The 16,009-nt window shown below is 39.9% G+C and overlaps 1 protein-coding gene across 2 annotated transcripts in view; it reads right to left on the bottom strand.

Annotated features, from left to right (window-relative positions):
• MTCL1 (microtubule crosslinking factor 1) overlaps positions 1 to 16,009 on the bottom strand; it is a 50,275-nt gene that overhangs the window by 12,747 nt on the left and 21,519 nt on the right. For both annotated transcript variants that reach the window (XM_032707472.1, XM_032707553.1), the window contains exons 7-9: positions 9,727 to 9,894; positions 4,371 to 4,625; positions 392 to 697 (exon numbers count right to left, since the gene is read on the bottom strand). In XM_032707472.1, coding sequence (XP_032563363.1) covers positions 392 to 697; positions 4,371 to 4,625; positions 9,727 to 9,894 — 729 coding nt within the window. The remainder of the gene's footprint in view (positions 1 to 391; positions 698 to 4,370; positions 4,626 to 9,726; positions 9,895 to 16,009) is intronic.

The raw sequence follows: 16,009 nt of genomic DNA, 5'->3' as shown, positions 1-16,009 counted from the left end.
GTTAAAAGGCAACCACAGAAGAACAACCAGAAAGTGCCTCTCTACAGCACTTACTGCTTTACTAACAAAATAAAAGCCTGTGTTTCTTCATAAATACATACCTACTTACAACTGGAAGTGATTTAATGTTGTGTCAAATATAGTTATCATACATAATATGATGATGAAGTAATCTTGGGACCTTTAGGCTGGCTCCCACTTTCTTATGTGATTGACATTGGTGTAATTGGCTCATAACAAGGAATGAAAACTTGTTCCCACTAAATCCACTACTGGGTAACTGTAAGCAGTGCCTGTGACACAATATCTCATTTCCTACAGCAGGGATGCTGTACCAATTTTGACAGGAGAGATAACACGCCAGCATGATAAAATGTAGATGAGTGCATACTTCCGTTAGTCCAGTCAAGAATCTCTCCCGCTCCAGCTGCCGAGGCCGATGCTCATCAGATTCGTCGGGGGAATCAAGAGACAGAGATTCCAGAAAGAGGTTTTCTGTGCCGCTGCACCGATCACTCTCCTTCAGCTTCGACAGCGACCGATCGTCAAACTGAATGGTGTCTGAATCGGAGTAGGATCTGGATCCCATTGGACGAGGCACGTGAAGGTTCCCCTGGGTTGTAAACGGACGACGGCTACTCTCGTTCTGCTCACACAGCAAACCACCTCCTCTTCGTGGGCTCGCTTCTTTCTGAAGCTGGAGACAAGGCAAGTTAAAAGGAGCAGCAATTACTTCTGTAGTGTATGGCATTCGGGAGAACTCATCCTTCCCCAGGAACAAGGCACCCACACCCTGGGGAGGCACCTGGAGATCGCTGCCTGGCTCTAGGAGTGCACCTCTGAGGGACACAGGCCTTGCTTTACTGGTCCTTCCACAAAGGGAGATGCCTCTAGAACTTTGATGCTATTACTCATGGGATTTTGAGTGACTAGATGTGTGTATGTATAGTTTTGGTTGTTTACATGTATATGTATACATATATACACACTGTTTGTATATATACACAAAATAATGCATCTGTCTGCAATTTGATTTTAAAGGAAACAAATCAACACAGACTGTTATTTAAAAGCAATCCTGATAGCAATACAAGTAGAGGCTCAAGGAAGGGTGAGTGATTTGGAGTCTCATCAAAACAAACACTTTTTTTCCTGGTCAGCAGTACAAAGGTTGGTCTTTTATGTACATCATTCGTTTCCACAGGTGGATATTATGCTTAACAAAAACCAAAAATTTTGTTTTATAAATGGTCTAACCTTAATGCATGGCTAGAGAGTTGACTATTTGTACAGAACAGCATTGTCAAAGGGATTAATTGTGCATGCAAAACATCTTCGAAGAAAATGAATATTTGTAGAAGGACCATCAAGGCTATTAACTCTACACTTTGCAAAAGCTCGGTGAAGAGAGGATGATCCAACAGTGAAACTGCCAATATTAAAATTAGATTATCAACTTCTGATTTTTCTAAATTAGATGTTCAATTTTGCTTTTAATTGTAAATACAACAGGATGGCTAAAATAAGTGATATTTTCAATCATGATGAATGACAGCAGGAATCTGATAAGAACTCTGATGTTTTGCTAGAACAGCATGCTAAGATTAATGACAATAACCTAAAAATACAAGTCATTCTCTAGAACCCTGGAGATCGATAACCTACAAAACATACTAATCTTGTTACACAGGTTTGGAAAAATAAACAGACATTATGCTGCCTAATTTACATCAAACCATTTGAGGTCCCAAACAATCAAATTTGTACTTGAGCTAAAAACAGTGAGATTTTTTATTAACTCAGGTCTACAAAAACATGAATGCATCTTCAGTGTTTTGCTCATGATATATAAAATCTCAAATAGTTTTATTAAAAGGAACTAAATTAGGGTGTCCCATAAAGGCAGGGTCTGGAAGGTATATCTCAAGAGATCCTGGAGTCCATTCTCCAGTATACAGGCAAGATCCAAAGCAAGGAGAAATGGTAATTACATGCTTTCTCTATAGATAGCTCTGATTGCGAGCCCTTCAGATTTTCAGAGATCCTGTAAGAATAATGATCTAGAAACCTTTGTGAGAAAACAGTATGGATGCTGGCTTACTCTCTGAATAATAGACAGCTGACAGAAGAATTAAAGTGAGAAATACCGCCCTAACTTTTCAAGAGAGACTAATGATTTTGAGTCCCCATGTGTGTATATATTTAAACACACTTTTCATGCAGGTAATCTTGTGGGTTTAAGTATTTGTCAATGTACTCTGTGTGCAATTAACTTTAGGAGCACAGGGGAGAGAGATTCTCTAAGGGAAAACAAAGTGACAGAGTACTTAAAAGGAAAAAACAACAACTGTGAGCTCTGAAAAAAGTAGGTCATCATGTTTTTTATATGTGAGCAGTATTCCCATAACAATTCAGAGTAAAGTATTTTATATGTTTTATACATTGGAGTGAGCTTCCCCCTTATCATACATGTATTATTCAGGAGCTGTGTGAAAGCGGACAGGCATAGAGCAGTAGTATGAAATTTGACAAGCACGCTTCTGCTATCTCTTAGACTCTGTTTTTCAAACATACACACTGGTGTAGTCTCCTTATCCTCTACATATTGCCATATATGGAATACACACAGAAAACCCCTGGGGAGAAGGACTTCAAAGATATACTAATTGTTTCCATATAAAGCAGGGCATGACTGCAATCTGAGAGGATATTCAACTAAACGTCTGCAAATATTTGGAAGCTTCCTGTCACAGAGGGAAATGTTTGATTATAAGCAAAGATGCAGTTATGAAGTTTTGTAGGCGGGTAGCCAAGATTTCAAATGTTATTTCTGATCATCTAGTCCTCTGAAATTAGCTTGATATAATATTTCTTATTTCCCTTATTCATTGCTAATTCTGTGTACAACTCAGTTGCACAGTAAATATATAGTTAAAGTCTAGAGATTTCAGAATAGTAACAAAGAGATCAGTTCCAGGACTAGTTAAGAGCTATTTTGTAGGCTATCCCAAGATGACACTGAGAGGTTATGTCAGGTTTTAAGAGAATTAAAGGCTAGGTAACATTAACAGGGATTTCTCTGTGAGTCTTTAACCAGGTTAAGTCCCTCAGACTACTGAGGATGCACCAAAGAGATAATATTGAAAAAATACAATTTATAAGGATGGGAACATAAACCAAAGAGGTACCAGTGACTGTCCAAAGAAAAGTTTCTGTCTACATCCCTAGTATACTGGAAAATTTTCTGAGGGTTACTTAATTCCCATTGTGCAAGAAGAATCTATAGCCATAGCTCAAAAACAAGGTTTAGTCTTGCACACACAATATTTGCGGCCTGGTGTCTTTTCTTTAACTTCTTTTTGCAGACCCAGCATGGGAACATAAGACACAGACAATGAACCCTTCTCAAAAACTGATTATGAAGCTACACAGGGCTTTCATCAATTTAACCTGTGAAGCTACTCTGAAGTGTAGTGCTTCCCTCAAGTGTAATGCTCCCTAGACCGCATGCAGGCATCTGGTGCAGTTCCATTTCTGATGTCCTAAGGACAGGAAGTATTCAGTTAATTGAGGACCCACAATTTCAGTTGTTTTTATTACTTTTCCTGGAATGTGTGACTCAGAGATGAACAATGTTTAGTCAAAAACTGTGTATTAACTCTCCCTCATTAAACTCTTCATTTTTTGTGTGGCTTTCAGATAGGTAATAAATTAAGTATAATTTGTCTCTACTACTAAGTAGATGAAAGTATGGATAAGCATGAAAAACAAGGGGATAGTTATGCACTTCTCAGATTTGCAAATGACAGCAGAGTGCACAAAAAATTCATGTGACCAATACTCTTCTGAATATTTAGTATTGGTAACTGTGCTATCAGTTAGGGCTCTTCATGTTAATTCCTGTGTTCCTCTGTTAGAGAAAAAAAATTCTGTTGAGACTGAATAGTTGCAGCAGCTGCATCTTTGGTGGCTTACTCACAGATGAACAGGCTCTTTGGCAGGAAGCTGTATACCAAATCTTGAACAACCCTGCATGCAGGTTGAGTGTTTTAGCACAAAGAGATGCACAAAAGCTTTCAAGCAGAATGTGACCATGACTGTTCAGATTAATTGAAATGAGGCAGGAAATGGCCTTTAACCTGGAGTTGATTTCTCATAAGTGGTCTTTTATAGGGATTATGAGCATTTTCCTTTTACTCCCTTGTGTATGTAAATAGCTTTGTAGCATGAGAAACACTGATGTAGCCAAGGAACTCTAACTGTTCCTGTGCTGCTTCTTAATGCAGCCTCTTGACCTTGGCCTGAGTGCAATAATGGTGCAATGTCTCATGCTTTCAAACAGCCACTGCTCACCAAAGATGACTCCTTACCTGCTCTATCCGCCTGAGCAGCTCCTTCTTTTGACGCTCCCATTCTCGCCGGTCTCTATCAAGCCTGTCCAAGAGCTCCACCTTTTCCCGATTCCAGTTCTTCTCACTGTGCTGGATTTGCCAGCGAAGGTCCATCACCACACTGTGACTGTCAGCCAAAAGCTTTTTGTGCTCCTCTCTTTCCCTTTTAAAAGCTCCCTTTGCATCAGAAGCAAGGCCTTTTTCTCCAGAGGTGTTCTCGCTCTTCCCTTCCAGCTGGTATTAAAGTCAAATGTTAGTAGGATGTTAAACTTTCTGATGGTCATAGCCTGTGTTTGACAATGGATTTGAGTTAAAGACCTAACTCCACAAAGGAAATGGCAGAATTATGTCAATTCTAGGATCTTATGATCTTAGTAAACGATCAGATATGTTCAATGCGAGAAAAGTTTTAAAACCAAGACAGTGAAAACTACAGGGAATAATTTCCCAAGCTCTAAGAGTTCATATTATTAAGGCATCATTTGTGGTCTTTCTGATGGGAAAATGGGTACCACTGAAGAGACTTTTCCCAGAACAACCCTCAGCAATGGTCTTATTGTACAGCTCCTCCCACCTTCCAACAAAAGAGGGTGTTAGCAGCAGCAGGAGATGTACGAAGATCATCCCCCCATCTCTGCAGGTTATGGTGCCTGAACTGATTTCAAGGGCCACCTGATGCCACCTTTCCCTCCCTTCTTCAACTTCATGCTCAAGGGTCAGTTCAATCAGAACAGAAGAACTGGCCAAAGGTAATAGATCCATAGGAAAACATAGGCTCGATTGGGTGTCAGAAGGTCTCTAGTCCAACCCCCTGCTTTCAGCAGGGTAAGTTCTGAGGTCAGACCAGGTTGTGCAGGACTTTGTTCAGTTGGATCCTGACAAACCTCCAAGGACAGAGATTGCACAACCTCTCAGGTCAACCTGGGCCAGTGCTGGACTGTTGTTCAGGGGGGAAAAAGTGCTCAATGGTTTTGTGTAAGTTCAAGTAAGTGAAGAATTTATCTCTGGAGCCAGACCTCTTGTTGACAACTCAGTAGATATGTGAGTGACTCAGAATGGGATGCATCTCCATCCCCTGGCTCTGCAAGTGAACTGGAGTGAAAAGAAGCGAAAATTCATTTCCGCCTCTGGAGTTAAAGTTGTCCTCAAAAAGGTGAGGCAGCAGGTTTGCTGGGAAACATATTCCTTTAGCACCTTCACCTTGCCTTATGTGAAAATTAAGCTCAAACTTTCTGAGCAAAGGGAAGTTCAGATTGGATTCAGGAGTGATACTTACTAGTCTCTGGAACAGCCTCCCCAAATAAATGACCAAGAGGTCATTGCTTGAGTCATTTAAAATTGTGTTGAGCTGCAGAGAACATCCTGTTATAGCCACTTGCAATGATAGGGAAATCTTAAAACAGCTGCATCCTCTACCACTAATATCCAAAGCCCAGTTGTTTTCAAATAACCGACCAAAAAAAAAAATTAATTCTAAAGGAGCAGCACCCTATTTTAACAAAATCAACATGACACTACTTTTCTCACACTTTCCTGTTTCTTCAGTGCAAATCTGTGGCACCCACAGCAGTGTGTGACAGGCTGTCCTGCACACAACTTCTTGGCTTGATGGCAGACCGGAGGTGCTGGGGGGCAAAACCACAGAACATTCCAGGAGAGGCAGCTCTGTGCTGAAGATCCATGATGGGAGACACCATCCTGGGAATTGCAGCTCCTCAGGAAGCTAGAAAGCTTTGCTGCCTTTCTACACACTGCTCACATGTTAGTTCAGCAATATGTAAAAGTATCACTGCTAGTTTCCAAACTCACCACTATCTTGAAGTCAATACCAGGGGCCTCTTGCCCCTGGCTACATCTTTCCTCTGCCTATTCACAAGTTCTCATCTCCACTTCATGGTGCTGCAGGAGCCAAAGTTGGCGCTGGAGCCAGGGTCAGCAACGTTGCCACCCACCCTTTTGCGTGCTTGTTTTAATTTTACTGTTCTGTGTGGCCCACCCCCTGTTGCTCTTGCAAGTTCCTGCTGGGTTTACTAAGTAACTGTGACACTGAATAATCATGAATTTCAGGAGTGTCACTGCAGAGCTGAGATCAGCCAAAATAATAAGGGACTAATGAAGTAAAGTCTCTACAGTTTCCTTACACCTAAGCCTGACAGAGGGCTGTTTAGGACTTGTTCTTTGTGATACATGTAAGTCTTCTTTCAAGGACTTTTAATGCCCTTGCAGACTTCTCATCTTGCAATAGGAGCTCTTAAGGGAGGTTACTGGAGCGTCTGGGGTAAATCCAAGTAGCCTGGAGTGCAGACTCAACCTTACTACTCTGCTACCCCCTGAAGAATGCTCACACGTGCAGTAGTAGCTCTGGCTAGCGTGCTAAGTAGTGAAGACACACCAGTGCCTGCGATAAATTCTTTAGCTGGTATGAAACATGAAAATGCTAAAAGCAACCTATAAGGCAAACAAATGCTTGGTTGCAATAAATACAGTGTGTATGATTATTCTATAAAGCAAATTCCTTCCGTTTTTTTGAATCTCAAAAAAATAGCAAAATGTTTGACCTCAACAAGACTCATTCTCCCTCTCCCCTTACCTCACTGAGTTCCTCACTACCACTGGGCAAATTCTTAGCCTTTCAGTCAGCGAACAAAACCAGTGGTGGTGCTGCAAAAGGCAGGAAAACTGAGAGATGCAGTGGGAAGCAAGAACAGAACAGTGATATCCCAAGAATGTATGGCTGCTCTTGGAGGGCCATGCCCAAGTTGCCAAAATACACCAAGTCATCCTGTGCTGGACCACAGGCTCACCCACACCAGAGTGCTGGACTGTGTCCCATTTAAGAAGTCTGTAAGTATAAAGATTATTTCAAAACCAAGGCAAGTATACAGTGATACACCTTCAGAGTAATTTCCTGGTGTTCAGTGATTTTGGGACCTAAAACCCTTTCCAGTCAGAGGTGGTGTCTTTATACTCAGGAGGCAGTTCCTGGTGTCTATGGAAAGAAGAACCACGCTTCTGGCAAGTAGAGAGTACTTCTGCCTGTTTTGACAAAATAGTTCAAATCATGGGGGAAAGGTCATTTGATGGTTCCTTAGCATGAAAGTTTAGATGTGACTTTCTTAAACCTGATAATGGTGACCAGATGCCTCTCCATGTGTACCACAGCTTATATTCCCTCCAGACATCCTGAAGCTGGACAAATCTTCCAAACTTTTCTCAGCTTCCAATTCCCAGAATATGGGGATTTTTCACTTGTCCAGCTGGAGGCTGAGGATTACTGTGATTCTTTATTGCCTCAGCATTATCACAATTCCATATTTTGGGAGAAATCTAATTATTTCTTATCTTAAAAACAATGTCTATGGATCCTTCTGTCAAATAAGATGTACATGCATTTCTGACATACAAGATTTTATTTTTAGTGATCTTTGCAGTGCTAAAACACCAAAGCAGCAGGCAACAGTACACTGTCACCTCTGATATGCAGTGCTTTTATATCAAAAGAGTTTTCTTTCCTTTTTTTCCTATACAGAGAGTTGAGGCATCAAAATGCAAAACCATTGCCAGTGACTATTAACAGGGAGTTGACTCTCTTGAAGAAAAGGCTCTTATTAATTGACCTACTGCTTCATATAAGAGGTGGAAAACAGCAGCAGTGAAGACAACAGTGGAGACTAGACACACCTTGATCCTCTGTAGGCTTGTCAGAATGTTGGCAGGTCTATGTGAAACCTGTGGCAGGAGGTGGGTTCATCACCACCAATCAACACAACAAAATGGCATCATGAGAAGTCCTCCTACACACACAAACCTGACAGACTTGACTATTATTTGGTTAAAGCTGTGCTATCTTTTTGCTACTGCATTAGAGACCTGCTTTTACCGTGAAACAGAAATTGTGGGGAATTGGCTAAGGAAGACAGTTTCATGTCTGAAATATTGACCAGTTTCATTGTTTTCATTTGCTTGGAAAAAAGTAAAAAACAACACCCATAGCTCAGTAATTACCATATGTTATATATTATTACTAGTGGAGCAGTAGAGGTAGCAAAGAGCCTGGTAAAACCCCCAGAAAGAAGAGTTCAAATCTTCCTCCTCCCTGAGCTGTCCTGGTGCCAAACACCAGCCAAAGTAGCAGCCCAGAAGTTTATTGCCCATACAAAGGCAAAGCACACTAGCTCTAAATCAGCAGTTCATGGTCAGACTTTCCCTAAGTTTTGTTCTTTGTTGCCATCTCGAGCTTAAGGTAAATCTATCACCGAGCTATTTTGAAAGGAGTGAAAATGGGAACTGATTTTGTTTCCTTTCTTAAGTGATGCATTGTTTGGAAATGTGTGTGCATTGAGAAGCAGCAGAACTGAGCATCTGAATCTGTTGAGAGGAGACTGCTAAAAATGAAAGCTTCTTCCTTCATTCCGGGAAAGCAGCCCACAGTACCTGAGCAGGAAAAGCAGCACTCACATCTCAGCCCTGTGCGTCATAGTGAGCCTCTAATGTTCAGTAAATCCTTCTAAATGTACCACCCTCCTAACAGTGAATATTTTTATTATATTTTTCCTTCTACTGAGAAGCTCTACAATTTTTCTCAAGATCTGAATGTACTAATTCTCCCACCCCTCCCCTCTTCAATGTGGAAAATAAGAGCTTTTATGTCATCAGCTTTGAAAATTAATTCTTGTGGGTTTTTTGCTGATTTGCTTTCATGCTGCTTCAGAAACAGTACATCTTCTGTGAACTGCTGTACGTGACACTGAAGCACCTAGTACCAGGTTTTATAGAAACACTTCTAACAGTACCCCAATGGCAAGTAACTAGAGTTCTCTCTTCAGTGGGGTACCATCCATCTCTAACCAGGAGCTTTGAATAGCTAGTTTAATATTAATATATTGACCTATCACTTCAATATTATTAAATCACTCTTTTCTTTCCTATGTGTTACATATTGCAGCTGTTATGTGCCAAGGCACAGTGACAAGCTAATTGTTAGCATGCCAACATCAAGACATTTTTCTCTTCAATAGATACAGGCCTCTGCATGTCTCATTACCACAGCTGACACATTACCAACCGACTCTTCTGAGAAAATACAGCAAGAGATTCAGTTCCTTTGTCCTCAGTGACATTACACAGTACCTACTACATGGGCACTTGTACTGGGACAACTGGAAATCCAAGAGGCAACTCAAGAGGCAAAGGTTTGCTCAGGCTTTGGGAGCAGGGAGCATTCAGGCACCAGGGTAAAATGCAAAAATATAGTCCCTTTCCTGTCTGTCACAGATTTCCTTATTCATTAGGCACTTCAGGCATTCTTTACAGGTGTGGGGCAAAGGGTTGTTACCTGTTCGAGGCGACACTTCAGTTCGGTCATTTCCACCTCCCAGGCTGCCTTGTGCAGGGCATACTGCTGCTGGAGCCCCTGGCGCTCGCGCTCCTCATCCCGCAACTCCGAGCGGAAGTCATCCAGCAAACCTTTCAGAGCATTCAGGAGCTTCCGATTTTCGCTTGCCTGCCACAACAAAGCAAACAAAATGCTGTCATTGGATGGCTTTAATCTCTAGTTTCATTTTTAGGAGGAAAAATGAGTGTGTGTCCACTGCATAGAAGAGAAAGTGCCTGGGCTAATTTTCCATGAGAAAACTAAGAATAGCAACGCCTTCTCTGTCTACAAGCAGTTCAGGGAAGTGGTTGAGTCACCATTCCTGGAGGTGTTTAAAAGATGTGTGGGTGTGACACTTTGGGATGTGGTTTGGTGTGCAGTGTTGGGTTTAGGGTTGGACTCCATGATCTTAAGGGTCTTTTCCAACCTGAATTATTCTATGATTCTGCGATTCTGTGATTCTAGTTCTTGTTAGTCCTAGTCCTGATGCTTCATGAAAGTCAAGATACTTAAGTCACCCTGAAAAAAGCACTAAGCATCTTTCTAGACTGAGGACATCTGTAATAACTTATTTTTTAATACTGTAAATGAAAGCTAGAGTGTCATTCTTGAGGGTTTTTGGATAGCTAAATGTCTCATACATGCGGTCATTGCTCAGTATCAAATCCCAAATATTTGTAAACCACATATAAAGAAAAGGCATTAATTTTCAGTGCTTTTGCATTATAAGATAAAATCTTTTGGGAAATGAAGTGAGGTTTTGAGTATCTCTGTTTCATTAGTCTGTACTTCATACTTCTGCTCCACCCCAGGCAGTTGCACCCAGGTTAGCTTTGCAGCAGTACCCTTCTTGGTACCAAAGGCACAAATGCCAGGCAGGTTACTTTTCCTCTTGTAGATGGGATCAAAGAACAAACCCCCATCCATGTCTTGTTGAGAGTTTCATGGTCATATTGAAAATGTTGTCTGTGCTCTTGTGCTAGCCAGAAGCCAAGAATGGAGTTAAATTAGAAGTCTAGCCCAGAGGTGACATCATGTATACTTATTCAAATCTCTAATTTCTTTTCTTAGTTTTGGCATTTACTTTCTGAACATTCTCTGAAGACTTGCAAAACCTGCCATTTTTATGTTAAATATCAAAAAATGTCTTCTGTATCTTCATTCTAGATGAGTAAAAGAAGAGGTTTCCCATCATTTTTTGCAGTCATTGAATCAGAAAACAGAAACATGTAACATGATTTATTTCTCCAAAATTTAAAACAAATATTCCCAAAGAGCCTCTCAAAGACCAGAGGAGTAGCCAGAGAATGTATTTGACAAGTTATTTTGAATAGAAAATACTTTTAAGAAAATTATATTTGATTAGCAGACACAGCATGAGCAGAAAAGTGGGAAAGCTTACACAATAAATTCAGCATTTAATCACATGATTCTCATAAATGTATTAACTTCCCTGGGAAGGCCTAACTCAAATTAGCTGTCTTGATTCTTGCATGATAGTCTAATTGATTTTATTTTTTATTTGTTTTCCCAAGTAAGGGCTTCCTGCAATTCCTCTTATCTGGTGTTTCATAAAGTAACTACACGTGGAACTTCTTTGAAGACAAGTCAAGTAAGCAGATGTATGCAAAGATCTAATAATTTTCTTGTGCTTTTTCCAATGACAATAATTACAAAATTTTATGTAGGCAACTAAGATGATTTCATATGTTCATCAGATTTTTGGCATCACTGAGCCCACCTCACCCACTTTTTGTAATTACTAATCATACATACCACCGTGCCTTTTTTCTTTAAAAAATAAAAAAATGTGGTCTACTTTTTCCAAGCTATTTGATACATCAGCAAAAATATGCTAGATGCAGGGAAATAACTGCAGGTGCTCACTGACTGATGTATAATCTGTTTGGGCTAATGAAATGTGATGGTGTACAACATAGGGTTTTGTAAGAAACGCACCCACAGAAGCAGAATTAATTCCATTAACATTTAATGCCAATTAGCAGCTTCCTACTATACAGCAGCAGTATCCATCATGCATATAAGATCACCTACTATTCAATATGCAATGAGATTTTATGTTTCCATCATGAATTTTCATTCTAATACCTAATTAAAGCTAAATTCTCCAAACATCTCAAGCCCCTTGTGTAATAATCAGAATAAGAACTCCTTTGAAGATTTGCCCTTAGTGTCACAACAGGAGCTGCTGGGTATTGAACACATCAAAATCTGGTCTCATCCTCTTTGAAAACCCCGACCCCAAATATCTGTGAAGTACTTTTATTCAAGAGCCATGTTCTCAGTTTTCTGGTGTGCTGCATAAACCTTCCTCTGGCAAAACAGTCTAAAGGCTCTATGAAGGAAATGAGGCAGAAGAAAAATAAACCCAAACGACACTAAAGTAAGCTACATCTCTCATTCCTTTGCACACATTTGATAATTTTAGAGTCCTATAAAATTTGCTTTGCAAAGAAAGGAGTTCTGGGCTAGTACATAAAGGAACCAAACGAGCCTCATTGCAGGTTTGTAGCCTACTGGGATGAGGGCATGTCTTATTTCTAGAGGCATTACATCAATGTCACTGTTATGAGACAAGTACACCAGGTGCTCCCAGGCTTGCTGGGATTTTAAGTACCTTGCCAATATAAATCCAATTTTGGTCACATACTTTTTATTCCTGTGGAGAAGTCTCTTTTGCACAACTTTGTATTTACAGTCTGAAGTTGGAGAGGCCTGTGAGATTATTTTTTTCTGTTTTACCAGACTGGAGGGGTTTTGGAGAATAGATAAAGTACTTTTAAGAGAATGTGCTCTGAAATACAAGATTAACATCTAGACATGCTTTAGATTTCTGTTGGTAAAATGGCCAAACAGCTTCTGCATAAGAATAAGTCCTGTAAATACACAACAAATATTGTTATAATCTTTCCCTTCCTTTCAGGCATGTGGTACAGCGGAAGAAATTTGGCATGTCTGTGATTCCCTGGACAGTCTCCCATGCAAGGAGATGGCTCTTCAGTACCTTAACAGTTTCCAAAATTTAAAGCTTGAAGAAATCTGACTGATTCACAACTGATTCACAACTGATCTAAGACAAGAGAATTACAAAAGCTTCTCAAAAGTTTAAAGTCTTGTTGTATCCACAGCTCTGCAGCTGACAACAAGCCAAAACTTTGTGTAGCAAATCGTAATTAAATTCCAGGACTTTGGAGTATTTACTAAGTTGAGTTAATCACAGAAATGGGAGTCTCCAGCTCTAGAAAATTTTGGACCAGAGCAATTGCTTGCAGCTTGGTTATGCTTTTAATCACAATTATTTTTTCTCTGAGAATTTCACTTGAGTATCTCACTTAAGAATTTAGCCACAGCCTGTTATTACAAGCAGTTTAATAGAGCAGTCAATTAAAAACACAAGGTCAGGAGCCTAAACAGCAAATGATAACTGTGTATTTTCTCTGTCCAATCACAAATCTGGGCAAAAGGGAAGCTGGATCTTGGTGCAACTCATTGTAGTATATTTAGGGCTTAATGACTATTCCTTTGGGCTTTTCTCTTAGCTAAGCTTTGAAAACAAACATTGTATGATCACAAAGAGGTCTAATTGGGGAATTTCTTGACAGTCCTCCCAGCAACAACACTACTGTATTGTTTTTTAATGCTTTTTCCACTGGACAACAGATGTGTAAACTCTTTATTCTTACTCCCCTGATCTTACACCATGCAACAGGCATCTCGTCCTTTCTACTCAACTGAACCAAAGCTCATCCTTTTTCCACAGGCTATTCTCCCTGATCTCTTGCTGTACACACAGGAGCACTGACTTAACAGCAAGCCCTTCTCTGCTGTGCCACCAGCCCAACTTACCTGTTTATCTCCTGCCCATGACCAGACTTCCAGCTTGGCTCTTAACCTTACTAGTTCCTTGCCTGACTCTTTCTGCTGTGTGCCCCAGCTACCAGCCAAGGGACAACGTCATGCAGAGAAAGATGAATCGACCCTTCTCAGAGACCCCATCTACTCTGCCTCTCATCAGCTAATCTTTTTTCTCACCTTTCCACTTTGCCATGACTTCATCCCTCCACACACTGGCCACATAAAAATCCCAGACAAGTCAGATGTGTACTTTCCATCCAGTTGAGTATCTCAAATCATAATAATATAAAATTAACGGTTGCTTGTTGAAATTAAGGCCTCTAGGCTTATAATTTTTCTCATAACAATTCCACTTTCCAGTCAGTGTAAGAAAGTCAGCAGCAAGAGTGCTGGCTGAAAATACAAACCATTAAATATTAAAATTAAATGTTAAAAATAAATGTGGGTAACCTCAAGTTACCATAGGCCCTTTCTTTTTTCTGACCTAGTTATCCCAGCCACTCGTAGACTATCTCAAAATTTCATTCCTGGTGTGAAACAAGTGCTGATGTATTTCATCTTGGACCTTGTCACACAGAACCAGTAACTTTGGGTTCTCCTGAGCAGGTGCAAACCTTGGAGACTTTCGGCTGCACCACTCACTCCAAATTCCCAATGTAAGTGGTTTATTTCCAGCTGTGGGCTTAAGGAACCTGCAGAAGATCCCCAAAACTCTAGGTGTTTTTCAGCACAGCAGTGCTTGTTAGAAGATGTACTGGCATGAGCAGGCAAAACAAAAAATAGTGCTTAAAATGAGAAATATTTAGCAAACTCACTCATTCTTGCAGTGTTGAAATAACACTTTTTCCTGGTTGGAAAGCAAGACACATATTTTACCTTCACAAGTTCATTTGTATATCATGCACTATTTACTATGATGAGGTGTACTAAGATGTGGTCTGTTCCTATGGATCATTTCTTTAAGCAAGATTAGCTGGAACTGCTACAATGTATATCAAAATGAATTATAAGCAATCTATTGCCCATTTCTGCTACCTTAATTGAGATTAATGCCTAAGCACTGATTAATTCAAAGAGGACATAATTTATCTGAATATTCTTGGTCATTTTAAGAGATCTATATGGAAAGTAAGTACACGACAGAGTTTGTAAAGAGACAGCATTTTGGTTTATACTTATTTTACTAATTCTAGATTAGATCAGTCTACAGATGGAATGCAAATAAATGATATGTTTCAAGAGCACCTCTTCCATGGCCTTCTACATCCTTTACAAAAGAAGAGCTTCCTGAGAAGAAGACAGTGATGGGGTCTGTGTGACCAGCAAGATAGAACCTTTCCAAATGCCAAACTGATGAAATGAATACTAACTTGGTAGCATAGCACACTTCACAGAAAATAATAGCTAGAGAATGGAGTTGTCAGCTAGCACAATGAAAAAGGAAAGCAAAAATGTATATATATTTAAAATAGAATATGAAGCAGCATAAAGACCACAGGTCTCTATTGTTTTTATTCAAACAAAAATTCTAACTGAAGATACATCTTAAACTATAGAGGTGGGTTGCAAAACAGCCTGTGCATCTCCCAGCCTAACCTTATTATAGAGTAGAGACTGTTGCCTGCTACAACACACAGAAAATAAACAAACAGATTGTACATAATCATAAGAGTCTGCGGAATTCAAGGTTAAGCACTGAAATGCAAAGACACACACAAACCCCAGGTCCTGCAGCAACTCCAGCAAAGTACTGGGGTCATGGAGAGTACATATTTGGCTGAGACCTGTCACTGTGGAGCAGGCTCCCAAGTCAAGGGCCCAAATAGAGATGGGACACAAGGCATAAAGATTCAAGACTTTTTTTCACTGAATTTGTGTTTTACACAGAATTCTCACTCCATTCTATTTATTACTGCAAATAATTCCATGTAACAGAATGATTTCATATGAACAGTTTCCATTTAAAAAATATAAGAGGTCTTTCTCTGAATATTTGCTATTACTGTTGGTAGGACTGCTAGTATATTAAATGCACAAAGGAAAAAGCTAGGATATATGGCAGTGCTCTGACACACAGTCAGGGCACAAGAGATGCCAGGGAAAAGTTAGCGTGATTTTCTTTCAAGCTTTTAAAACCAAGCCCAATGAGAGGAAGGAACTTTTACATTGTTTTCCCATCATCTCTAAGGGAAACATTAAATGCATGTGCTAGTTTCTTAAATTATTTAAAGGAAATAAACTCACATCTTCTTGCTAAAAGCTTGACAGTAGAATACAATAGACAAGATGAGCATGTAAATTCTGCAAACCATCACATACTGATAGATGTTTCTGGGCAAACAGCCACAAGAGGAAATAGGATTTTTCA

This window comes from Chiroxiphia lanceolata, chromosome 1 (assembly GCF_009829145.1).
Source record: "Chiroxiphia lanceolata isolate bChiLan1 chromosome 1, bChiLan1.pri, whole genome shotgun sequence".
In the NCBI taxonomy this organism is placed as follows: domain Eukaryota; kingdom Metazoa; phylum Chordata; class Aves; order Passeriformes; family Pipridae; genus Chiroxiphia; species Chiroxiphia lanceolata.
The sequence above is the reverse complement of the archived record's forward strand: the minus strand, read 5'-3'. Positions and strand labels throughout refer to the sequence as shown.